Below are 23,452 nucleotides of genomic sequence, written 5' to 3' on the forward strand. Positions count from 1 at the left end.
CCAGAAATTATTTCGTCCGACCTTCGAGGCCTTGACTTAGATCTTGTGGTCGCCTCAGGAGTCCCTTTGGCTACAACGCTGTAAACGGTGGTACGGCTGCAGTTCAGAACCTTGGCAATTTCAGTGGGAATTTTTCCCCGCACAGAAAGTTCCAAAATTGCGACTCTACGTCTCTCCATATTATCAGCTTACTTTTTAGATTTTGCTGGAGTTTTGTTTATAACTAGTCCAGACCCTTGCCTCAAAGTATAAACCGGTTGCAACTCAATAAAATCACGAATATATGCATGGCGTAAAATTTAAAGGAGTGTTTAGTTTTTCAGGGAATTTGAAATTAATGTATACATTAATTATATTATGGATTTTTAAATTAATTTACACCACAGATATGCGATAATTCTGTGGGATGGAGGCAATGAGTCCTCCTTTTTTGGAATCAAAACACGATCATCCTTATTCTTCCCCCTGAGTATCATCTGTACATAGAAAACATTTTATGTACATAATATGTAATTTGATAAAATGATTTAACTGTACAAATAAATGAACGTAAACATTTTCCCATAGGGATCAATTGAATGTATGTAGATTTTTGATCATATGTAATATGATCCTACAAAATTAATGAATCAACAGATATGTAAAAAAAAAAATGTAGAAAATTTCGTTATGAATTTGATGTTGATCAAACATAAGCCGAGAAATATCCTTTTAGTCTTGATTTAATTTGAACAAATAAAATGAAACTAATATTGTTAGGGCAGTTGGGATTAAGGAATTTATTTCATTTTTTTCTTTTTTGGGCTCCAGGATTCATAATTGCATAATTGTGTTTTCCAGACATTGTGATGTGTATACTTTATACAACATTTTATATACAGTCGAGGATCCGCAGACCTATTTTTCTTTCATTCCTACCCCCACATATATGGGGAGTGTGAGTAGTCTTCTTTTTATTTTAACCTGAAGGTGTCGGGCAGGCATGCAAGTAGTTAATACATAGATGATGATGAAGCATATTCAACAGTTGATCTTGAAAATACATACACAGCGAAGAAGGAGACATTGAGGCACATGGCAGCAAAGAAGAATCCAGAGGACGTTGTGATCTCATTTATCAGGACGTTCCTTTTTTTTTTGGAGGGACAATACAAAGAGGAGGATTGTAGACGAGGGCGCGCGGATGTGAAATTTGGTGCGCAGGAGCTCAAGGTTACAACTTTTCCGTTCCTACTACTACTACAGCAACAACAAAAACATCAACTTCCACCACCATCATCCTCAATAATAATAATAATGACAACAACAACGTCTCTCAAGCACAACGATAATGGGAGACAATTCATAAAAAAAAGAAGTGGCTTGCCTTATGCTACTCCACGCTAATTCACGCAGCGACTTCCTTTATTTCCAAATGGCTAAGGCAGTCCTGACTAAGTTCAACTATTAAGTAAGTAAGACTATGTGTCTGTTTATAAGCCAATGATAATTTAAGGAGTCCTGGCGAGTCTTTCAGTCTCTCCTTGAAACTCCAGCTGGACGGAAATGGTATGAGGAGATGGAAAAGGAAGAAAGAAGAGTCAAAGGTAAACAGCTAGAACGGTTTTAATATATAAATAGAAAAAAGTTTCACTTTCTAGGTCAGGTACATGAGGTTTGTTTCAAACATATTTTTTGATATTTATATGCAAAAAATAGTATATTTATACATACATATTCAAGCACGTTTTCTACGCCCATGTACCTTACGCCAAAAAGTTCGTTAACTAGTATTAAAAAAAGGACACGCGAATTTTCATGTAACTTCTCTTTATTTTCAACTCTTATTTAGCTGTAAATCTATTACGTTACAAACCTCATTGAATAAAGAATCTCCATGTCTGCTCTACTAGGCCCATTACTATCCAGTGGAGATGGTGGGCTCACTGGAGCAACAAAAGCCTACGATGATCCTGTGATATTCCGTGACGATCGTGTTCTGGATATTCTTATGAGTAAAGAAAGTAACTACGTTCCTACTGAGAGCAATTATCTCTCCACTGGGATTCAACATGAAATTAAGCCTCACAATAGACGGGAAGTGGCGGATTGGATGTTGGAAATCTGCGAGGACAGAGGAGTATCCCCTGAAGTCTTTGTACTTGCTATGAACTACTTAGATCGGTTCCTTAGTGTATGCACAATATCCAAGAGTCAGCTTCAGCTTCTCGGAGCTGTTTGTTTACTCGTGAGTTGGAAAGTCCGGGAACATCGTCCTCTTCCTGCCTCAAAGCTGGTTGAATACTCTGATTTCAATCTTACACTGATAGATATAATGGTTAGTATCAAAGAAACCCTTATTTTTATTTCATCTAACATACCCCCGTGGTCAGAAAGCAAAGGCTGTTTGGTTCTAGCCAGATTCTTGTTGTTTGAATTGAACTGACAAGAAACAGACAGCGTCTTTGAACTGACTTTTACTCATCGAACTGAATATAGTTATTATACATGCCTTGTATTTTTACCTGAGACATACCCATATATTTTTTAAGTGGTATTATTTATTTTTTCAGGAATGGGAAGTGCTTCTACTCTCTAAGTTGGACTGGGACATGTCAGCTGTAATTGCTTCGGATTTCCTGGAACATATCGTTCAAAGACTCACAATTCTAGATGTTTCCAGCAATCTTGTCCATATACGTCAACAAGCAGAAGCACGCATCCTCCTTTGCTCCTCTCACTATGAATTTTCTTCTATAAATCCGTCCTTAATAGCAATTGCATGCGTCTTAGCATCTCTTGAGCCTCACTTTGGTTTTAGAAAAGAAAATTTATTGGAGTTTCTCAAAAGTATCAAGTCCCTAGATAACAAAGAGCTAATACACAACTTGGTTTCTAGAATAGAGAATCTCATGAAGAATTATCCTCTCCTCTCTTCTGATAAATCTTCTGCATCCACATCAAGGAATTCTGAAGACCTTACTACTCCAACTAAACTGCATGATGTGGTTGCTAAAAAATATGCGAGGCACTAGGTTGCCATGTCAGATCTTAACTGTTGTTCTACTTTTATTCATTCAGTCTTTTATTTCTATTTTTCTGTTGTCATTTTATAGTTGTTTAAAGAAAAAATGTATCTTAGAAGAATCTTAATACACTATATATACGTAACAATAAAGAATCCATTGTGATATCAATCCTTTCAACCATGGCTTCATCATTTCTTTCTAGTATTCAAATAATATAGACAAAGGAGTCAAGGACAAATCATGACACTCTAAAGACTCTTAAAAAATATATTTCAAGGTAATCTTGGAATTTGATCATAACACAGCTTAATTTAAAGTCGTGGTGGTGGATGACGGGTTATCCTTCCAATCAAGTTTGCTCAACGCGCGCAAAAAAATACTGCTGAAAAATGGCGGGAAAAAACGTAACCTAGGTAAAAAGGGAATAGTGGATTGCATACTTCAAAGTAGGATATATAGTTATGACCTTGACATGCCTATTATGCGTGTTATGTAATGTCTGTTATAAGTACATACTTAAAGTATATAGTTCTTCAACATACTGTACGAGTATATATAGAATTAAATATATTTATGAATAGAGTTACAAAGACGGGACTAACTCACATATGAAGAGTTCTTAGAAGATACAAAATTGAGTTAAATATTGGGTATGAATGAGCAGGATTGAAGTCATTATATATTCATTGAATAGGATAAAAAGTTATCCCAGTTGTACTATTAGATCCTTTCTTTTGATCCTAAAATTATAAAAGTACTTCAGAACCCTAAAAAGTAGCCTTACTTGATGGATCTTATCAAGTTAATATTGTTATCTTTGCAACATCCTAAACAAACAAAATATGGAATAAAAGAAAGTTTTTCTCTCCTTCTGTTGGGATAATTTTACCTGTATCGACTTCTTTTTTCTTGGAAATTATTTATCCTATAAATACCAATACTCTCTTTTTATATCCACTCTCAACCTCCACTGCCAAAAGGGAAAGGAAAAATTTCAATAAAACAACATTTAATCCTTAATTTTCTGTTTTGTTCTTGTTTCAAACTGTTAATTAATATTTAGAGAATATGCATTAATTATTAACTACATTGGATTTATAATTTTCTATAAAAATGTAAAAAAATCATAATCCTATGTAATAGCTTTTTTGAGTTAGGAATACGTGGAGTCGGCTGTCTTAGATCATACAAGGGGAGGCCTATAGCCTTTCCCCCCTAATTAATAATTTTTTGATTTTTACTAGATAATGTAATATTTAAAATTAAATCAATTTTTTTCTAAAAAATTTAATCGTCTGTGAGAAGCTATGGATTTTTGAAATTTTCTCCGAAAAATATAATAACTGACATATAATCTTAGAAATTTTTTTAGAGAAAACTTGAGTGTTTTGGTAACGGCTTTAGATTTTTGAAATTTTTTTCAAGAAAGTTTAATTTATGAGAATAGCCAAGGACTTGTCAAAAATTTTCTAAACAAAATTAAAAAAATCTGAATAGCTATGAATTTTTGAAATATTTATCCGAAAAATTTAATATTTGAATTTAAAAAAAAAAATTATAGTTGGAAATTAGATGTTATAAATATTTTCCAAAAAATTAAATTTTTTGAAAATAGCTATATATTTTTAAAATTTTATTCTAAAAAAATTAATTTTTTTAGAATAACTGTTGATTTTTTTAAAAATTTAGTACTCTAAATTTTTTTCCAAAAATATATATTTTCAATTTATTTTTCTATCAAATTTAATTTTTCAATGTTTCTTCCTAAATATAGTAATTTTTGGATTTTTTTTTCATAAAAATTCTAAAAACCAAGCCCCTACCAAAAAAAAGGAAGGAATAATCCTGTGGACTTCTTATAAAAAATGATAGCCCTATAGGGTAGGATTGTGTCTTTAGCAAACTATTAGCCGGCACTATGAACTGAACGACGGGTGCTGGCTCCCCACCAATCAGGAGCCGGTTCACCCCAAATGATCGATTTCTTGCCTTGTTCTTACATAAAACTTTCGTCAGGATTAAATATAAAGCGAAAATAGGAGGAATTTTTTTTACGTACGGGCAAGTTATGTCGCAGAGCCAAATATTTTGAACTTTTTTTGTAAAAAACCAAAAATCGAAGGAGCCGTTTGGGAGCCGAAAGAGCAGGTTCTTTTTAGTAAGCCGACCCCAAAGACACAAAAGAGTTGGAATTCATATTACATTGGTGTAAAGTGTTTTCCCTTGAGGCCATTTATAGACATAAAAGACGAATTTTAAAAGTGTGAAACCACAGTCTTTTTTAAAAGAAAATTGTGAATATTGTGATTATTACCGTGTATTTAATGCCATAATTGGGACTGAAAACAAAAATATTTTACCGTCAACCAACATTATAGTTCTGTAAATTTTACGCATGTTAGTAAATTTTATTCAAATATAACTGTTCTTTTGTTGCCATCAAGTCAAAAAACGTGTTACAATTTAGCTTTTTCTAATTTTAATGCCTTTAAACATATTAAGTCTTTAAAAAAATATCAATTCACGCACATTAACTAAGATCCAAAATTGATGTACGTAACAAGGACTACTAGAGAGTCCTTGTTTTGAGACAATTTTTTACTGCAGTCTTCAAAGATAATTCATTTTGTATTGTTTTTTTTTCGTTGATTTGTTGGTTATTCTTTCACTTTTATGACGTCACAGATAATAATGAACAATGAAGTGAAAGGACTAAAGCCAACATCTGACACAATCATGTCCCCAGTCCTTCTCTCTAGGAGTCATTGATACAAGTAAAGATGTTAAAATTATAAACTCCCGACTTCATGATACTTATTCATCACTTTGGTTATGAAATGATGGGAACAGTTCAGTAATAATCCCTTTAACATTGTGTTAACCTAGGTTTATTATGTAATATAAAAAGTATTCTAAGGATTTTTTAACGTGCTAGTTTTTCTGTTGTTGGCAACCTGGAAAGTTTTATCATTGAAAGCTATTATCAATTATCATCGTTCTTTAACTCTTGAGAAGATAACACCAAAGTATAAAGTGAAGTATAGAATGACAGAGAGTAACACTAACACTGAGGAGTTATAAATTTAAGTCTTTGTTGGACTACGAGTATAATTGAGGATTGAAAAATGGAGTAATTCCTTGCTTGATAAAAAATGGGACTATGTTTATTTCATTCCTCTCATAGTCACTCCAAGCTTGTCTAATGAAACGTCTTCACAGTTAAGCTGTTTTTCTCTTAGATGTAAGATGAAGGAAATAAACTCAAGTCCCTCTCCGAATCCTGCAAGTACATATTCAAGTATTACTCCGTTGTATGAGATTAGCTTCATGCTCCTATGACGAGTGAGAGGGGGATGAGAAAAGAGGCATCGACGAGAATTACTCCAATGTTGATCATCAATTCTACTATGATTTGAATAAGTACTTTCTCTCGTAATCAGTTATATTAATCCTAAGCACTGTTTAGGTCCCTCATTTTTGTTTTTGACAAGTTAAACATTGTTTTTTTTTCTTTTACTAAGCTATTATCATTTTTATTTAATTATTGAGAAGTAAACATTTGTGTGTGTTCATAAAAGACAAAGAGTATCCTTCAGGATTTGATACGGAGTTATAATAGTAATTTCTTGTCGGAATCAGAGTAGAATGGCAAATCGACATTGGAGTAATTCTAGCATATGTCTTTGCTTATTTCCTTCTTTCCTCTTCGCAGTAGGATGTAGCGAATCTCATAAAACGCCATAACAGCTAAGCGACTCTCCTCTAAAACGTTCTTCAAATTGTTAGTGTTACCATGTTGATTTTTGGTTTCTTTTTTTTAACATTTCTAAAATCCACCCAATTTTCTTAGATACCTACAACTCCACCATAAACCCTCAGCGTTACTCACCTTCCATTTATGAACACGCACACACATGAATACATTACATACTTTTATGCTATTTTCTTTAGTTTGAAAGAATAATTATAACAGCTTTGGAAAAAAAAGACACTTCATGTTGCCAACAACAGCAACAATTATCACACTAAAAATGCTTATGTTTTACAACCCCTTCAATATATTCTCTCAAATAGAAGAGTCTACTCACGAAAGGTTAAGTAACTAAGCTTTACTCATTCATAAAAGTGAAAATATAGAAAGGCGACCTCATTGTTTCAGTCATAGGCTAATTTTCTTCTCTCTTAAATCTTATAAGCACATGAATCTCTTCATAATATATACTCACATCTCAATTGCTTTATAAATATGAATGTTTGTATGTATATTGTACGTATATTTTTAATACGTTCATAAATAAAAAAAATGCATATATATAGAATTTAATTAATTATAATGTAGTTGTACACATCTGCAAGGAAAAAATAAAATAAAACAAAGTAATAACATTGCACAAGTTAGATAAATTTCCATGTTTACATTCTTTACTATTTGTGCAGTGATAAGTACGTCGTGGAGTCTTGAAAATGTTTGGAGCAGACAAAGCGACTAGCGTTGAGACTTGGTCCTAGTACGAATTATATATATCTTGTTTACAAGTTCCGATCACTGTATAATAGGGAAATTAAAACTTTATTATTTATTTGAATCCACTAAAAAATGAAAAACTTTTATATGTAGTTTAACAATTTTAGTATAAATGTTAAAAATTTAGAAAAACTTTCCCCTTTCCGTGTAATAAAGATTTATAAAAATCTGTAATTTTCAAATACGAGTATATAGCTTTATTTTATAATTTGTTTCTATTAAAATAAATAACGGAAATTAGAATTATTTTGACTAACAAAAATTATATTATTCAACTTGATTTTTTCTAATGACCTTCAAATTTAAAAATTATTATATTTTGGAACTTCAAAAGAGCTCCTCCATTCATTTAACTGCATTTTCTGCGTTTAAGTTGGACCTGGAAATGTCATTCATCGATTTATCACATTTTCAATGGTTTTCTGGCTCTTGATTGCCTTAACACACATAATCTTGCAAATTAAGCTCAGCAGTTCCATGAAAAATTTCATTTATTGTAATTTTGAGACTAAAACCAATCATCTACCAAAGATTAAAGATGAAAACACGTCCTGTAACCAAGAAAGTACAACTGTCTGGCTAAAAAACAACCAAAAACAATATCTACATATTTTGCACGTGAACTCATTTGTGCCTTGTGTAAGCTTCTTACACTTGACTTGAGGCTATTGAGAAGTTATTTTATAGTGACAATTGACATGGCATAAAGTATTTGTAATTATTTCACCATTAAAAGATTTCTTTTCTATTAAATTATCCATTACAACTTGGTTATACTTTTTTCGAAGGGACTCGTAGGTCATTGATATATTTTCAATAAAAGGGTAACTTAATTCAGGTCTGGTGGATGGTTTGTGGACAAGAAATTTATGGATAGTATATTGAGAATCTGTTGTTGGTTTTGCATATAAAATTGTCTTGTATACGCTTTACAATCACATTTATATTCCAAGTATTTACTGCTGTCGTGTCATGCGAATATATTTCCAGGTATCGTAATAATCCATAATGTATCATTTAAAGCCTTGCTGAACTTTTTTCGTATTTTAAGACTCCATGTTTGATTTTCATAGTGGGGTTTCTCAGCAGAACTACAAGATACTATCTTCTTATTTTTCCGCCATAAAAATGAATATGATTAGAATCTTCACTCTGTAATTTTTGAAAAATCTTATCCTATCACTCGTTTTCAGATCCTAGACATGGTGTAGCTATATTACATCCCTGATCAAATATTGTTGCAATGCCATTTTGGGTCGACATATTGTTTCTGCACGATTTAATTTAGTTTAGTAGTTTCTACTCTACTTTTATTTGTCTTATTTTAGGAAAAATTGATTCTGACTCGGGCAAAGAATCATCGCCGGACTCAAACTCAGTTACATGTGAAGCCTGAGTTTTTATTATTTATTTGGTCGTTTTTTCGGTGCTTTGATTTGAAGGTGCCTCTTTGACCTTGGAATAATTGAAATAGTGAATAATTAAATTTTGTAGATGTATTCTTTTTTTTGTTTTGATATCAATCAAACAATTAATTTTTATTTCCAGTAAGATCCCTAAAGGACAGAGAGAAGTCGAGAATTTCATTTAAAAAAAGTTTTTTATCTGTAATTGTAATTTTGATTCGATCTTTTGTCACTTTTTACTGCTAAATAGAAAAAGTTAAATTTCCAATAATTAGACTATTTGATAAATATGGTATACAGACTTCTAGTAAAGAACAACGCTGTTTATTTAGTCTAGATTAAATGTCTAAGTAAAGTACTTTAGTTCATACAAACGCCATCAGGGCACATATTACTTATTCATAAAAGAATGAATATTTTTAAACCTTCCTAATGTGATAAAAATTTTCTTATATTTCAAAAATGATATCATTTATGACATTTAAAAGATAATTGTTCCCCGAAATAAATTAATTGCTTAATCTTAAAAAATAAATAGAAATCATCCTTCTGTACAAAGTTCAATTTGTGTAAGGAAATTGTGCAAGTGGCAATTTCTTCGTCTTTAAATACCTTATTTAATAAAAAAATTATTAATTATTAATTGATGCAATCATATGATTTTTATTTATTAAAACTATATGGTTAGTTTGTATTTATCAGTAAAGTAACTGTAGACATTTTAACTTTATAATGCACCATATAATACTTATATCTATCTATTTTTTAACCAAATAATTAAAAAAATACCATTAATATATCGGAATATTCAATTACATATGTATATAAGTTTAATATTGAAGGACACAATCTGGGCTGTAACTAGAATTTTTTTTTTTTTTTGGACAGGGGCTTTTTTAAAAATGTTTTTGTTAATTTATAAATTCCTTTAAAGTTACAAATTTTACAAATGACTTTTTTATCGAAAAAACCAAAAACTTTTAATTATAAATTTGCAGAAGGAGGCAAAATTTCACACCTGATTAATTTTTTAATTTTGATAGTTAATTTGTTTTTGCTGTATTTGATTTTTAGATTTTTTTTAAAGAACCACACAATTTTGAATACAGAAAACTATTAATCTCAAAATTGAGACAACTTTTAATAAAAATGGACTAAAAACAAAAATTTTTGGAGAAAATTTGACACCAACCTTGGATTCAGAGATTTGCTTTAAAAAAATCTGAATTTCGTTTATTTGCTTTTGAGTTAATTTTTAAATTAGTTACCCCCCAAAAAAAAAAAAAAAAAAAAGGTTACATATGAAACTTTAATCTTTAATATGTAACTGTTATTTTTCACTGGGGTTTTCCCGTATCTTTTCCCCATGGAATATTCGTGTGAGGGAGCACCTACCTCTTGATCCCTTTTGTTATCCATTAGTTTTACAAAATACATAGTAGAAAAAATAGATAATTGGGCTCATTAATCTCTAAGATCGTTTTGACACAATCCATAATTTTGATCCTGTAGTCCCCACCACACACAAATTAAGGAACTATTGCTCTTTACTAGAATTTTTTTGGTAAGGATGAAATAATTTTGAAAGATTTATTTTCTTAAAAGATGTCATTCGGACATATTATGCAGCAGAACAAAAAATTTAAAATTTGATTTTTTTTTTTGAATAGTTATAGATTTTTAAATTTTTTTTGTAAGAATTTTTAATATGTGAAATTGGATTTTTTCAAAAAAATTTAATATTTGAAACTTTTTGTGAATGGGTATGGATTTTTGAACTTTAATTTTGATTTTTTTTTTTTTCTTATAAATTTAATTGAAAATTTTTTTTTTTGTCAAAAATGAATTTCACCAAAAGAAAAAAGGGATAATTATGAATAAATGAATACATAAAATGTTTACATTCAAAATTGATACAATATTAAAAAGTAATTAAGACAAAATAATGTATTGTCTTGAAATATGACAAGTCTTTATTCACAAGGGGGTTTGCTCCATTTACCCTCGTAGTCATGGGCTTTGCAACTAGTCATGGGCTTTGCAACTCGAGTCCCCATTGCAAGTAAGAATGAACGCTCTAGTTCCAATCTTTGATTAAGTTATTATCATCCTAAAAATTAAGATATTTGGTAAAAAGGTACAAAATTGCTCTTGAATAATATTAATAATCTGAAATATATAATAATTGTGAGTCCTAAACATTTTTTCATCGAATTTATGTCTAGAAATTTGTTAAAAGCAACTCAGTACTTTTTAAATAATATAATTTTCATTTAATCCTGTTTAGTAACACAACATTAAAATGGATATTTGAGCAAAATAAGACTATATTTACATTACTAGTTGCTACATATAATATTTTAGGTTACTTGGATTAAATTAATGGACTTGATTTTTGGAATTTCTTGAAAAAATTTCAGATATTATGTTTTTCGAAAAAAAAATCAAATATTAATGTTTTTCAAAATAAATTTCCAAAATCCATTAAATAAATTAAATATTAAATAATTTGGACAAAAAATTATAAAATCTACAGCTGTTCAAAAAATTTATATTTTTTGGAAAAAAATTTGAAAAATCCAAAGGTATTATTATAAAATTGAATTTGTGTAGAAAAAAATTTGAAAAATGGAATTTAATTTCCTTGTAAAAAGACAAAATTCCTTAATTGGGGGTGTGGGAGGCTGCAGGCCTCCAGCCCAATCCCTGAGGACGCCCTTAGTAAGATATTTTCTATATCTTATAATTATTTTTATATGCATTGTTGGGATAGACTATAATAATATTATTTGAAACCTCGATTCTAAACCCCGGAATTTGGTAATATCTCAGAAAGTAATGAAGAGCCATCTCAAAAAAATTAGGTTAAGGGAGTATGTGATATGTCCATTTAACTTTAACTGTTAGTGAACGCTCTTTCTATAAAGTGAAAGTAAATTGTTTAAAAATGAACCCCAAAAGTTAAACGAATTTAATTACATTATAAACAGATGAAAGATTCAAATAAATACGTCATTTATACTTTGTATAATTTTTCTTGACTATTTCATCCGTTTTTAGACATAATTATAAATATTAACAATAAAAATACTTGTATGTATAAAGGACATAGATTATATATTATATGCTAATCAAATAAAAAAAAAACAAGTGGTCCATTAAACTAAGAACACTTTCAATTTAAACTTCAGTAAGATATAATTGATTAATTTACATCATAATTTCAACAAAATTACTACATTAAATACATGTGTATCTTAGCTATCTTAATCGTTAATATAACTGCCCTTAGTGGCAATGATGACTTCCAGGTGGTAGTGGAAGGCCTTGTACCCGCTGCAGTTGTAGCCCTCTGTGAGTGTCCCATTGCTGGCTGATAGTTGCTTTGAGGGTCTTGGGGGTTGGATGATGGACAAAGCAGACCTTCACCTTGATATGCATCCATAAGGTATTATGATCTGGGTTGGTATCTGGGCTGTAAGAGGGGCCAAAACTGCCAAAAAGAGTTTAAAAGAACTCAAAAGATTCTTTGCGTGGGCTCTCATGGACTTGATGAGATTTAACTCCTCCGGGTGGTGTTTTGCCTTTTAACAGAGCCCTTCTTCCTCTCAAACGTTTGATACGATATGAACACATAATCCATACTCCATAAATAGGTTGTCCCACTAATTGTAAGTATCTATATATTGAAAAAAAAAATGACCTTAATTGCGTGCGAGAATTTTGGAAGTTGCTATTTTTTTTAATGTTGTTATCATTATGATTTAAATCTTTAAGAGGAGACATCGTAGTATAAATCTCGTTATTTCATTCATCTTAGAGAGTAACACCAAGGATTGGCTGAGGAGTTGTAAGTTTAATTCATTGTCGGACTTGGACTAAAATTTGCAGGAATTTCTGCCTATATCTTTGCTAGATGGATTGAAATTTGTATATATTTCCTTGCTCTCACGGTTGATTAGAGCTAACCTAATAAAACATAGTGACAGGTAAGCTGCTTTTCTCCAGAATAGTCTTCAAATTGTGAGGTTGTTAATTTTCATTTTTTTTTAACGAACCGGTAAGTCATATTTTTTACAACTATAAGTATCAAATAAACATTTTTAAACACAAAACCACAACTAATAAACATATATGTAATAGAGAAAAACTGTCAAAATGACTGCTTGGCCATTCTTATATAATATTAAAGGAGTAAATATTTTGTCATATGGATATATACTGCAATCAGATAAATAACATACCTCTGTGTGAGCAATTAATTGATTAATGATATGCACTCAACCAAATATCTAACTGAGTATTTAGTAAGAAAACAAAACAAGTTACATAATCCCACTCACTAAGGGCTCCACAAACCTACAAATGTACTCATGTATTAGATATTTGCTTCTGTTTTATTCCTTGATTAATGGACCTCATAGAGACATGAAAGATATATTTTATTAAAATAATTTTGTTATGATATTTAGTACAAATGTTTACTCCATAAATAAATAAATTTGCAGAGAGATTAGATAATGTTAAAAGCATTGATGACTTGATGGATCCATCTCACAAATTATATTTGTCTATTGTTGTTTAATATTTTGAATATCCCTAGTTAATGTATCTATTTATATATTTTATGTAGGTATGTATATAATATATCAACGCACAGCACGATAACCCAAAACAATACGTAACAAAGCAGAAAATCATATCATTTTCAAAGTAAAAAAACCTGTTAAACCCCCAACCATTTCATTGATATATCAAAACCTTGTATTACGTAAGACTTATCTCAAATAATAAAAATATACAAACACAAATATCCTGGTGGCTATTGCTTGGTCGATTGGTCGATTAACGTAAGATGATTTCAAACACTACTTATTTTGAGCCCAACGTAAAGTTTTACAATAATAATATTTTTTTTTATATAAAAATCATAAACTATATGTAATCTACTCGAATCAAACGGGGAGTTAATGAAACTATGAGCATAAAAGATTATCAAAGCTCCAAAAATATTTTGAAATGACATCACAATATCTGGTCTGCCAACATAAACACAATTTTGAAGTGAAATATGAAAAATGAGAAAATTCCAATTTATATTTTTTACTTCATATATACGTACAACCAATATTCCCTAAATATATTTGTGTTACAATAAAAAAATAATTTGAGCTATAGTTAAGAACCTATATTTGATATTTTATTATGACAATCAATTTTGGCTACTAACCTGGACCGATTTAATCCGATAGTTCGGTCCAGACTTCTATCTCAAACAGTAGACCGAAATGCTATACCTAGTTTTAAAATAATGGAATCATTTTATGATTTACTAGCAGAGCGTGCCTTTGATGCAACTGAATAGAGGGGAGTGGAAACAAAGAACGAAGGCAGATAAAAAAATACAGAGGGAGGGATGTAGAAAGAACCTCTGCCTCTGGAAAAAGACTGAAGGAAAAGAGAACAAGAGAGCGAAATAAAAAAAAAAGAACGGAAATGATGTATTTTTCTTTCATTTTCGGTCAAAAACAGCCTCTTAATGACTTTAGGGCAAAAAAAAATCATAGCAATGTACTTGGTTATTTTACTGATCTGTAAGATTGTTTTGGATTCTATGGAGAAGAGTAAAATAAATAACACACTTATAAGTAATAAATCTAGTAAAAATAAATGAATTATTTTTCCGATAGATAGCTTTAGTAATTGAGATCTCGCGTTGTATAAGTCCGATTGGGTTAAACTAGATTATATTAGAAACATAAGCTTTTGTATTAAAAGTACATTTTACACAATATTATGATAACTTGACTCGGTATTGTTTAATCGAGCATCAAAGATGAACATGGGCAAAGTGCATATTTTACCTATATCGGATAATTCTTGCTATGCTAATTAAACATTGAAACTAAAGAAAAAATACTGGATTTCTTTTTATTAGAACTTTTAAATAGAAGATGCAACGCATTTCACTTCAAATGACGTTATTGTATGTGCCTATGTTCACAAATTTTAAAACTCATATGACATCATCAACAATTCATCTATAAGATATGCCTAGACGGAGTTCTAAATGAGACCAATCTAGAAATAATTGTTCTTTGGGATCGATCTGGATCACATCTTTCTTTGAGACCGCACATCCATAATTTCTTAAAAATACCAAATTAGTTAGGTCAACTAAAAATATTAACCGTATCAGATTGGTCCAGGATTTTCGGACCAAAACCCAACACTAGTAACTTCTAAATTAATTATAATATTTTTGCTATTTTTGAAACTAGCTCGATGTTAACAAAAAAGTAACGAAAATTCAAAATAATTAAATCTCATAATTCATTTGCATTCATTTAGGTAAGTCTGAAGTTGTTTTTCAAAAACCCAGTAATACCTATTAATAATTAAAATCTTACTCTCTTTTAAGAATCGTGCACAGATCTTAAAAGGTTATTTGGGAAATGCCTTTCCATAAATCATTTACCAAATACCTACCTATGTATGTATGTACCAATTAAAGAACAATGTATATTGTACTCAGTTGTAGTGGCTTCAACATAAACGAGGCATATGTAATGTGTATGTATATCTAGATAGCAAGGGAAAAAATGCAACTATGAGCCCTAGATATTAAACTATTAATTGATTTGTGTAACTGGCTATGTTGATCCTTTTCTTTATATGATAACATAAAAAGGTCGAAAAATGTAGAAGCTGATTGGCTAGTGTCATCAGCCATGATTAATGTTGCTAATCCTAAGTATTTTTTAGCGTGCAAGTTTTTGTTTGGTAACAGTTAAGGATGAAAGAATAATGAAAATTGCTTTAGAAAATAAGAAAACATCTTGTTAAGGGTGCTAAAAAAGAAATAAAAAAAACCTTGTATGCCAAACAATCCAGAACCAAAACAGTGTTTTATTTATCTAAAGCAATTCTCATTATTCTTTGATTCTTGAGGAGAAAACATCTAACCATAAATTGTGACCACAATTTTTGTGATTATGAATACCTTAAGAGTTATTTGTCTAAGGCTTTGTTGGGCTAGAGTAGAATTGAAGGTCGATAATGGAGTAATTCCCAATAATGTTTTTACAATGGGGAGTTGGATATGCTGTCCTCTTGAGCATTCTGCAAAACTTCAGGTTTATCATGTTAAGTTTTGGTTCTTTTTAATTTACATAGCAAAAATACTTCTGATTTACGACCCTATCCATGCCCATGTAGGAGAACAAATATTGTAATGAAACAGAAAGAAAGTATTTTCTTTATCATATGGCAAAAAAGTAAGTGCGATGGGCTTACACACATTTTGTACCCCTTGCGCCAAAATTGTCAACAGCTAATTCGTGAAAATAAAAAATCTAAATTTAAAGATAGCTGCAGGCAACATTGTATATTTCACTAACATGACGAGTTGGACTGCATTGAACCTAAAAATACTCCATACGAATCATTGGCTAAGATTAAAATCCAGGGGGAGAAAAAATAACAGTGAATGATGAATCAGATATATATCGATAGAAGAAATCCATGGGATTGATATAATCTCATGGGACGATCACACTTTCCAAGCCGAGTGAAAATACGTAAGGTTGTTTATCTGCTAAAGCTTAAGCCTCGAGTAATGTTTCTCTTTCTATCTCATTGACTCGGATCCTCTATAACTTTTATGATTCATAGTAAAAACATGATAAAGTTTTATTTACGGGTGTACCGATGTATTGAAATCGTATCAAAATCGGCAAGAATTGGCCTTTTTTAAAGTATTGGAATCGGCTCAATAATCCCGATTCCAAAGATACCTTAGCTTATTTAATTATATCCATTATTAATCAAAAAAAAAAAAAATAAATAAATAAAAAAGAAGTGATGATCAATGTATAGACTTATCTTATTTTAAAAATAGGGGCTTATTTTAACTCATAATAAGTGCAATACTAATAGACCTCCATAACAAAATTCAGATCCATACATTGAAAATGAAACCCTATCTAGTAGTGCGGGTTATATATATGAGCGAACCAGGAATAAGTTGACGAGTGAGCACAGAGAGGAATTAACTTTTTAAATAATATTAATTTCCAATTATTAACAACTAATTAAGTATAATCCTAATTTATATACTGATGTCTTTTCTCGTCAATCTTTAAGTTATAAAAAATTTAACATTAAAAATGTAATTCATTTGTTTTTTGTTTATGTAGATAATATTAACTAGGAATCAGAATTGTATATCACGATGGTATCGAAATTGGCTTAAATTGTGGTATTGGTACATCCCTAGTCTTATAACATAAGATAATTAAATGTGATCATCATGCGGACTCAAGCCTCAGCCCTTAATTGACTCCTACGAGCCCCGAATACTCCATTGAAGTAAAAACGTCCTTTTTGATATTTTTTTTAATCCCCTCCCATATTAATTTCTTAGTTTTTTTTTGTCAGGGCCTGAATTTCACCAAATGAGCTGTTTTTAGAAAATAAATCCTTTAAATACCCCCCCCCTTCTCTATTTTCCAATTTTAAAATACCGAACCCCCAGATCACCATCTGCTGACGCCTCTAAAAAGACGAATTTGTAACCTCCTCAACGCAATAATTTTATATTTATGATTTTATAATTATTTCAAATGGGCACATAAATTAACTGAAGGAAAACTTATTGAGCTATGCGATATTCGAGGAATCTCAACAGCAGCAAGATGTTCAATATTTTCTATCATAATTTCACAGTTGCAAGGAGCAAATTGGGATTTTGCCGCAAATTTAGATACATTTTATCCATCAGTCTCTGCCAGACATTTTAAAACTTTAAATTTTATCATAAGCCAGTTTAGAAAACAGTACAATAAAAATATAAGTCTGAGTATATGATACTTAATTATTTTTATTTTTTATTTCTTATCATTTCATTTTTTCAAGTCAAATACCTTTCAGAAAAGGTTTCTTTATACATTTCTTAGTCGCTTTTTATATTCTAATAGTGTATGTGTGAATATGATTGTTTTTTGATTTTTAGTTCTATAAAAGGAAATTAATTTTTAACTTTAATATTAAAACTTTGTTTTTTACAATAGCAATTTTCCTTTTATGGATTTATTTTTTTATTTGTATACTGATATAAATAATTTCTGCTGAGAAAAAAAGGCTAATAATGATAAAATAATAAAAAAAACATCGAAAAGTTCGAAAACCCACTTTCACTCCAAGCCTTGATAAAAAAAAAACTTAATCACCTTTACCTTGCTCCTTTCTTACTTATTTTAAAGGTTGCTATAATTGAATTTCAATTTTCCGTTTCAAAACTTCAGCACAGACCACAATATTAATATAGAATGAGAAAGTACAAAATATTCGCAAGATTGTAAACTGTACCCAATTGAGGAATGTTATGTTTGCATAAATAATGGGAGATCAATCCTTTATTTTTAGTTCTACCTAGATACCGTTTATGTACTGAAAAATCTCCTTGAAGTTCCTACTAAATCGATTACCAAATGAAAAATACATGAAGTCTCTGAGACGAATCCAAATGTAACAAATGCAACTTTTCATTTGATTTATATTTAATAACAGTCTCAATATATGTATAAATAAATAAATCTAATTTTTCCCTGTCAAAATAAATATACAAAAATAAAAACAACAGATTTGTATTTGTTTCAATATAAAAAGGAACAAATGCATTCGATTGATGATAATGAAAAGTAATAATAAATAATACATGCTATTGTATTGTTAATATCAATGTTATTAATTTTATCAATACACATTATTTTCTTATTTTCTACCAAAAAAACAATCCTGAGCGTAAGGAAATATCACATGATTGATTAAAACTCGATAGAATTGCAATTTCAATAGGTAGCAGTCGTAATTATTATTTTGACTTTAATAAGAAATTAATATCTTATTAAAAATACATATAATGAAGGAAACATTGGTATGTTGTGTGTCAAAATAAAAACAATCTTGAACAAAAATCAAGAAAAAGAGAAAATCCCAAAACATTTATTTCCTTCATATGTATACATATAAATACAATACAATATTTTATTACCATATTTCAGTCAATTAAAGGATCTCATTTAAAATTCTAAGGATGAGTTCCGATAGTGAAGAATGTTTATTCCTTTAAAGATCTATTGCCTCCGTTATCGCCTTACAAATAAAGTCTATCAATTTTTCATTCTTTTATTGATAATATAATAATTTGTTGATAAAAATGACGATAATTCCCCCCCCCCATATCCCCATATTTTGGGGATGGCTTGGTTTTTGGAATGAAATTTTTTTTTTTCAAAAATTTAATTTTTTTAAACAAAAATTCAAAATTTTTTTGAAAAAATAAATCAAAAATGAAATTTCAAATATTAAATTTAGAAAAAAAAAATTAAATTTTTTTTTAATTTAAAAAACAATTAAAAATCTAGTTTTTTACAAAATATTAAATTTTTTGGAAAAAAAATTTGAAAATTGGAAAATCCCCAGCCGTTCACAAAATATTAAATTTTTAGGAAAAAATTTCAAAAATCAAATATACAGAAAAAATTTTAAAAATCCATAATTATTTTCAAACATAAAATTGAAATTATAAAATTTTTTGAAAAGAAATTTCAAAAATTCATGGAAGACAATTGAACTTTACTTTTTAACAAATTTCGGCAAATATAAAATTTTCTTGTATATTACAATTTTTTTGGGGGTTGGGGCGGGCTAAAGCCTCACCGGCCCACCCCATGGGTACTCCCCTTCTGGACAAGGAATGCCAATACATAAAATTTTTTTTTTAAGATAAGAGCTGTTCGAGAGTTGGTGATTCATCGCAAGAGCTACTTCAAGTTAAATAATCGGTCTAGTAAAAATAAGTCCATTATTTCTCCGACAGAGAGCTTAAGTAATCTGGATCTTGACTTGGATAATTTTGATATGGCTAAACTAGATGATATTAATAGGATAAGATTTTTTAGTATAAGTAAATTTTATACAGTTTTATTATTGCTTGACTGAGTATTGTTTAATCGAGTATCCAAGATGGATACAAGCAAAGAGAAAATCCACTAGATTTTACAGTTTTTCTTTGGTAAAGGTGAAAACACAAGTCAGGTGGCTAAAAATGTACTTGAAGTTTATGGTCCTTATAACAGCCAATCATACTGCATTTAGGATTCGTCGATTCCGTTCCGGTAATTTTGATATCAAATATGCACATCGCCCTGGAAGAGTAATTACCGATAACATTGATAAGATTATGGAAATAGTTGAAGCCAACCGTCATATAAACACTGTTTCAATTGCCCAACAGCTAAACTTTGAACACAATACCATTTGGAACCACTTAAATAAGGCTAGATTCAAAAAGATGCTAGAGGCATTGGTGCCACACGAGAGAACACAAAAGAAACCTTTTGGACCGAATTTTCATCTACGAATCCCTGCTGGATTGCAACAAAATAGACACCATATTTATCGTGTGTGTACACGTTAACGTTAATTTCTGAAGAGGATGGTCACTGGTATTATAATTTCAAAGTTAGCTAAAGGAAAAAAGTTCATGGGTTAACCTTTTGTTACACCATCGGAGTCAATAAGAGTTGAATACCATTGCTCTAGCTGGTATTAACGATTATTAATTTAAGAAAAGCAAACAAATGTGACGTAATATTATACCCCTTGTGTCAACTGATACCTTTGCTCAATCATTCGTGCATTTTATCACCTATATGATCCTGTAAGGATTGAATTTATGGTTTTAAATATCCAAAGAAGAAATTACATAAAAATTAAAAAAAAAACTATTACATCATTTTAATGGATATAGTTACACTCACATGACTCCTTCAGAATGAGTCGGAATGCATTAAATTAACACATAATATTGAGTTTCCCTGTCCTCAATTATATTTTAATGACCTTTTATTTTCAAAGAAAAGAAAAGAAAAATTGGCAATTCATGTTTATGATAAATGATAAAATTTGAAGCACCTTCGTACAAGGTCGTGCGCGTATAATATATTAGCATATATATGATGATTATTATTTTGCTAATAGAACCTATTAAAAATGAAGCAAAATATAATTTATCATCATTTTCTTACACAAAAAAGGCAAGACAATTTTAAATAATAATAATAAGAATAAAACCTTTTAAATGCAGAACTAAATATTTTATTAAATGGAGAATCAAAATATTGACAATATTTTACACAATTTCTTATAAGCAATGACACTATTTCCAATTTGACTTTCCATGAAAATATTATTTACATTCAAATTTATATACATTAAAGTTACCTACATTAAAAAAAAAACAACATAATTTACTTCTCTTTGAGGCAATAGTCAATTCAAAATATTTTAGCACAGAATAAAAAAGTTTACTTCAAAATTATTATTTAGGGATAAAACGGTCCCAAAATTTGACATGCCCTCCTTTAAATCTTAAGGACGCACTCAAATCGTACCATATAAGAATCTTTGTTTTACAATATCGTCATAGATATCAGCAAGTGACGCCATCATCATTCAATCAAACTCAACTATCTAGGACCCAATATTTTAAAGAATAATACATACTTCGATTAAGGCTTATGTTAGGAATAACGGCAAACTATTCTCGTACATCAAATATACTTAAAGTTATACAAAACTAATTCCATTGCTTAACTGAGGTAAGTAAGTAAAAATGATACCTTATAGAGGTTTGAAATGTTTTTCAACGAGCGATAACGGGGAATAGACGGGAATGCAACCGATTTTAAGTAACATTTATTATCCGTCAGATGCCATAGTTTCAACTGGATTTTGGACCAGCTCACACATTTAAGATACAATGAACAATGGATCTTTTGATATATGTATAGCCTCTTTTTTGATCCCCAAATATAGTATAGCTGACTATATTTAGGTTTACATTTTGTCTTTAATGAAGTCTGGGGTACATATAAGTAGGTACACCTAAAGAGATTCTAAGGAAAGAGACGACAGATATATCGATCGATAAAAACTATTTCTTTGAAATTGTTAACTTGCGCTATGCACATTTGACAAAATTGTAAGGGAATTTCGAAAATCGACAATTAAACTCCTCTTCTTCGGTCCTTCAATGATCGAATCCCTCATACCAATGATTTAAAAGGGTTGTAATATCTTTGTTAGGCATCAATACAAAAATTCCCTCTTTAAAATTTTTGGGATTATACCTTTATTTCAAATTTTGCAACGATATGCCTAAACAATCGGAGACAAAAGTTAGTTATACCATTTAGAAACAAATTTTTTTTATTCGAAAGATAGTCCAAATAACCTTTGCGATTTAAATTTATTTTTTCAGCTCATAATAAATTTTAATAGTATGAGAGGAAGTTGAATTGACATTGTATAATAATAAGCAAAGTCTCATATGAACATGAATAACGTTTAAGGTTCTAATAAATCTCCATGTTTGTTTTTTGTTGATTACACAAGTCAACAGATTTATACTTTTTTGAAAAAAAAAAAATATATATAAATAGTTCAACAATCAATTCTATTAGTACAAGACGCGTTGATCATAAATATATCATTGTTGTTCCGTATCCAATCTAGTTTTCTAAAATTTCAGCATTTAACTTCCATAAATTTTTGCAAAAAAAAAAAAAAAAACACCAAAAAACAATATTACTTCTCAAATGGACATTTAAAACCAAATATATTTATTGTTAATGAAATCTTAAGTATTCATGACTTCAAAATAAATTCCTTTGGCGTAAAGGCAATTGTAAACTGAGGCGTTATTCCTTTTGAAAGCAAACTTTATAAAATATGGGGGTTTTTAACATTTAAATTCCATTTTCTCTTGATTGGATGATTGTATACAATATATAAGCACATACTTAAAATTAGCTCTACAAATAAATAATTATTTTTTAACCGGATTACCATTTTACTTTTAACTCAAAAGTTGTTTTGAATCTATAAAAAATGTATAAATATTACAAGATTTCAAATTAAAAATACTCGAAAACATATGATTAAATAATAGATTCCATATCAGCGTGTCAAGCACAACACTTGAAAAATGATATAAATGGTATATTTTTTTGTTACTTTTGTTAAAATTAATCATGTAGTTAAAAAAAATAATAAAACAAGTAGATTATTTTAAATATCTCCATCGTTTTCTGGAACTGGACCTCCCACCAGCCTGGGGTAAATCCTTGTTTGCTATTGCTTCTGTTACAGTTTTACCTTTAGGCCTGTCAATAAGGACACTCAGAAAGTCTTCTAAATCCCGTGCCTTTCCATTAAAATTATTTACTTGTTGTCTAGACTATATTTATAAAATAGTCTCTACCACACAGCTCATTAAGTAATCTATTTACTAAAGAAATAATCAATGACCTTGATGATATATACAATATATATAGATAAATACTAATCAACAGAATAATCAATATAAACAATAATAATAAAATATTCAAATCGTCTAATCAACACTCACTTTCAGAGTTTGTTTTTAATCTATATGTTATTATTTT

General features: G+C 29.6%; 1 protein-coding gene across 4 annotated transcripts; it reads left to right on the forward strand.

The window, feature by feature from the left end:
- Window positions 1–810: 810 nt before the first annotated feature.
- On the forward strand, window positions 811–3,185 carry LOC121118004 (G1/S-specific cyclin-D2). Of its 4 annotated transcripts, none has more exons than XM_040712539.2 (4): window positions 1,455–1,586; window positions 1,641–1,799; window positions 1,893–2,317; window positions 2,553–3,185. In XM_040712539.2, exons 2-4 carry the CDS (start codon window positions 1,739–1,741, stop codon window positions 3,012–3,014), a joined length of 948 nt encoding a protein of 315 aa, XP_040568473.1. In that variant the 5' UTR covers window positions 1,455–1,586; window positions 1,641–1,738; the 3' UTR covers window positions 3,015–3,185. The 4 variants fall into 4 exon arrangements, with proteins under 4 accessions (XP_040568475.1, XP_040568474.1, XP_040568473.1 ...); XM_040712542.2 differs by having other exon boundaries at window positions 1,515–1,586; window positions 1,641–1,757; window positions 1,832–2,317; XM_040712541.2 differs by lacking the exon at window positions 1,641–1,799 and having other exon boundaries at window positions 811–1,586; window positions 1,832–2,317.
- The last annotated feature ends 20,267 nt before the right edge of the window (window positions 3,186–23,452 follow it).

Source organism: Lepeophtheirus salmonis, chromosome 5, assembly GCF_016086655.4.
Source record: "Lepeophtheirus salmonis chromosome 5, UVic_Lsal_1.4, whole genome shotgun sequence".
NCBI classification, from domain to species: Eukaryota; Metazoa; Arthropoda; class Copepoda; order Siphonostomatoida; family Caligidae; genus Lepeophtheirus; species Lepeophtheirus salmonis.

What these genes read in the sequence shown, in the direction of transcription:
- LOC121118004 (XM_040712539.2), top strand. Translation starts at nt 1,739, where the DNA reads ATGTACCTTACGCCAAAAAGTTCGTTAACTAGTATTAAAAAAAGGACA. An exon ending in AAGGACACGCGAATTTTCAT is followed by an intron (nt 1,800 to 1,892) that starts GTAACTTCTCTT and finishes CTGCTCTACTAG; the next exon opens with GCCCATTACTATCCAGTGGA. An exon ending in TTACACTGATAGATATAATG is followed by an intron (nt 2,318 to 2,552) that starts GTTAGTATCAAA and finishes TTATTTTTTCAG; the next exon opens with GAATGGGAAGTGCTTCTACT.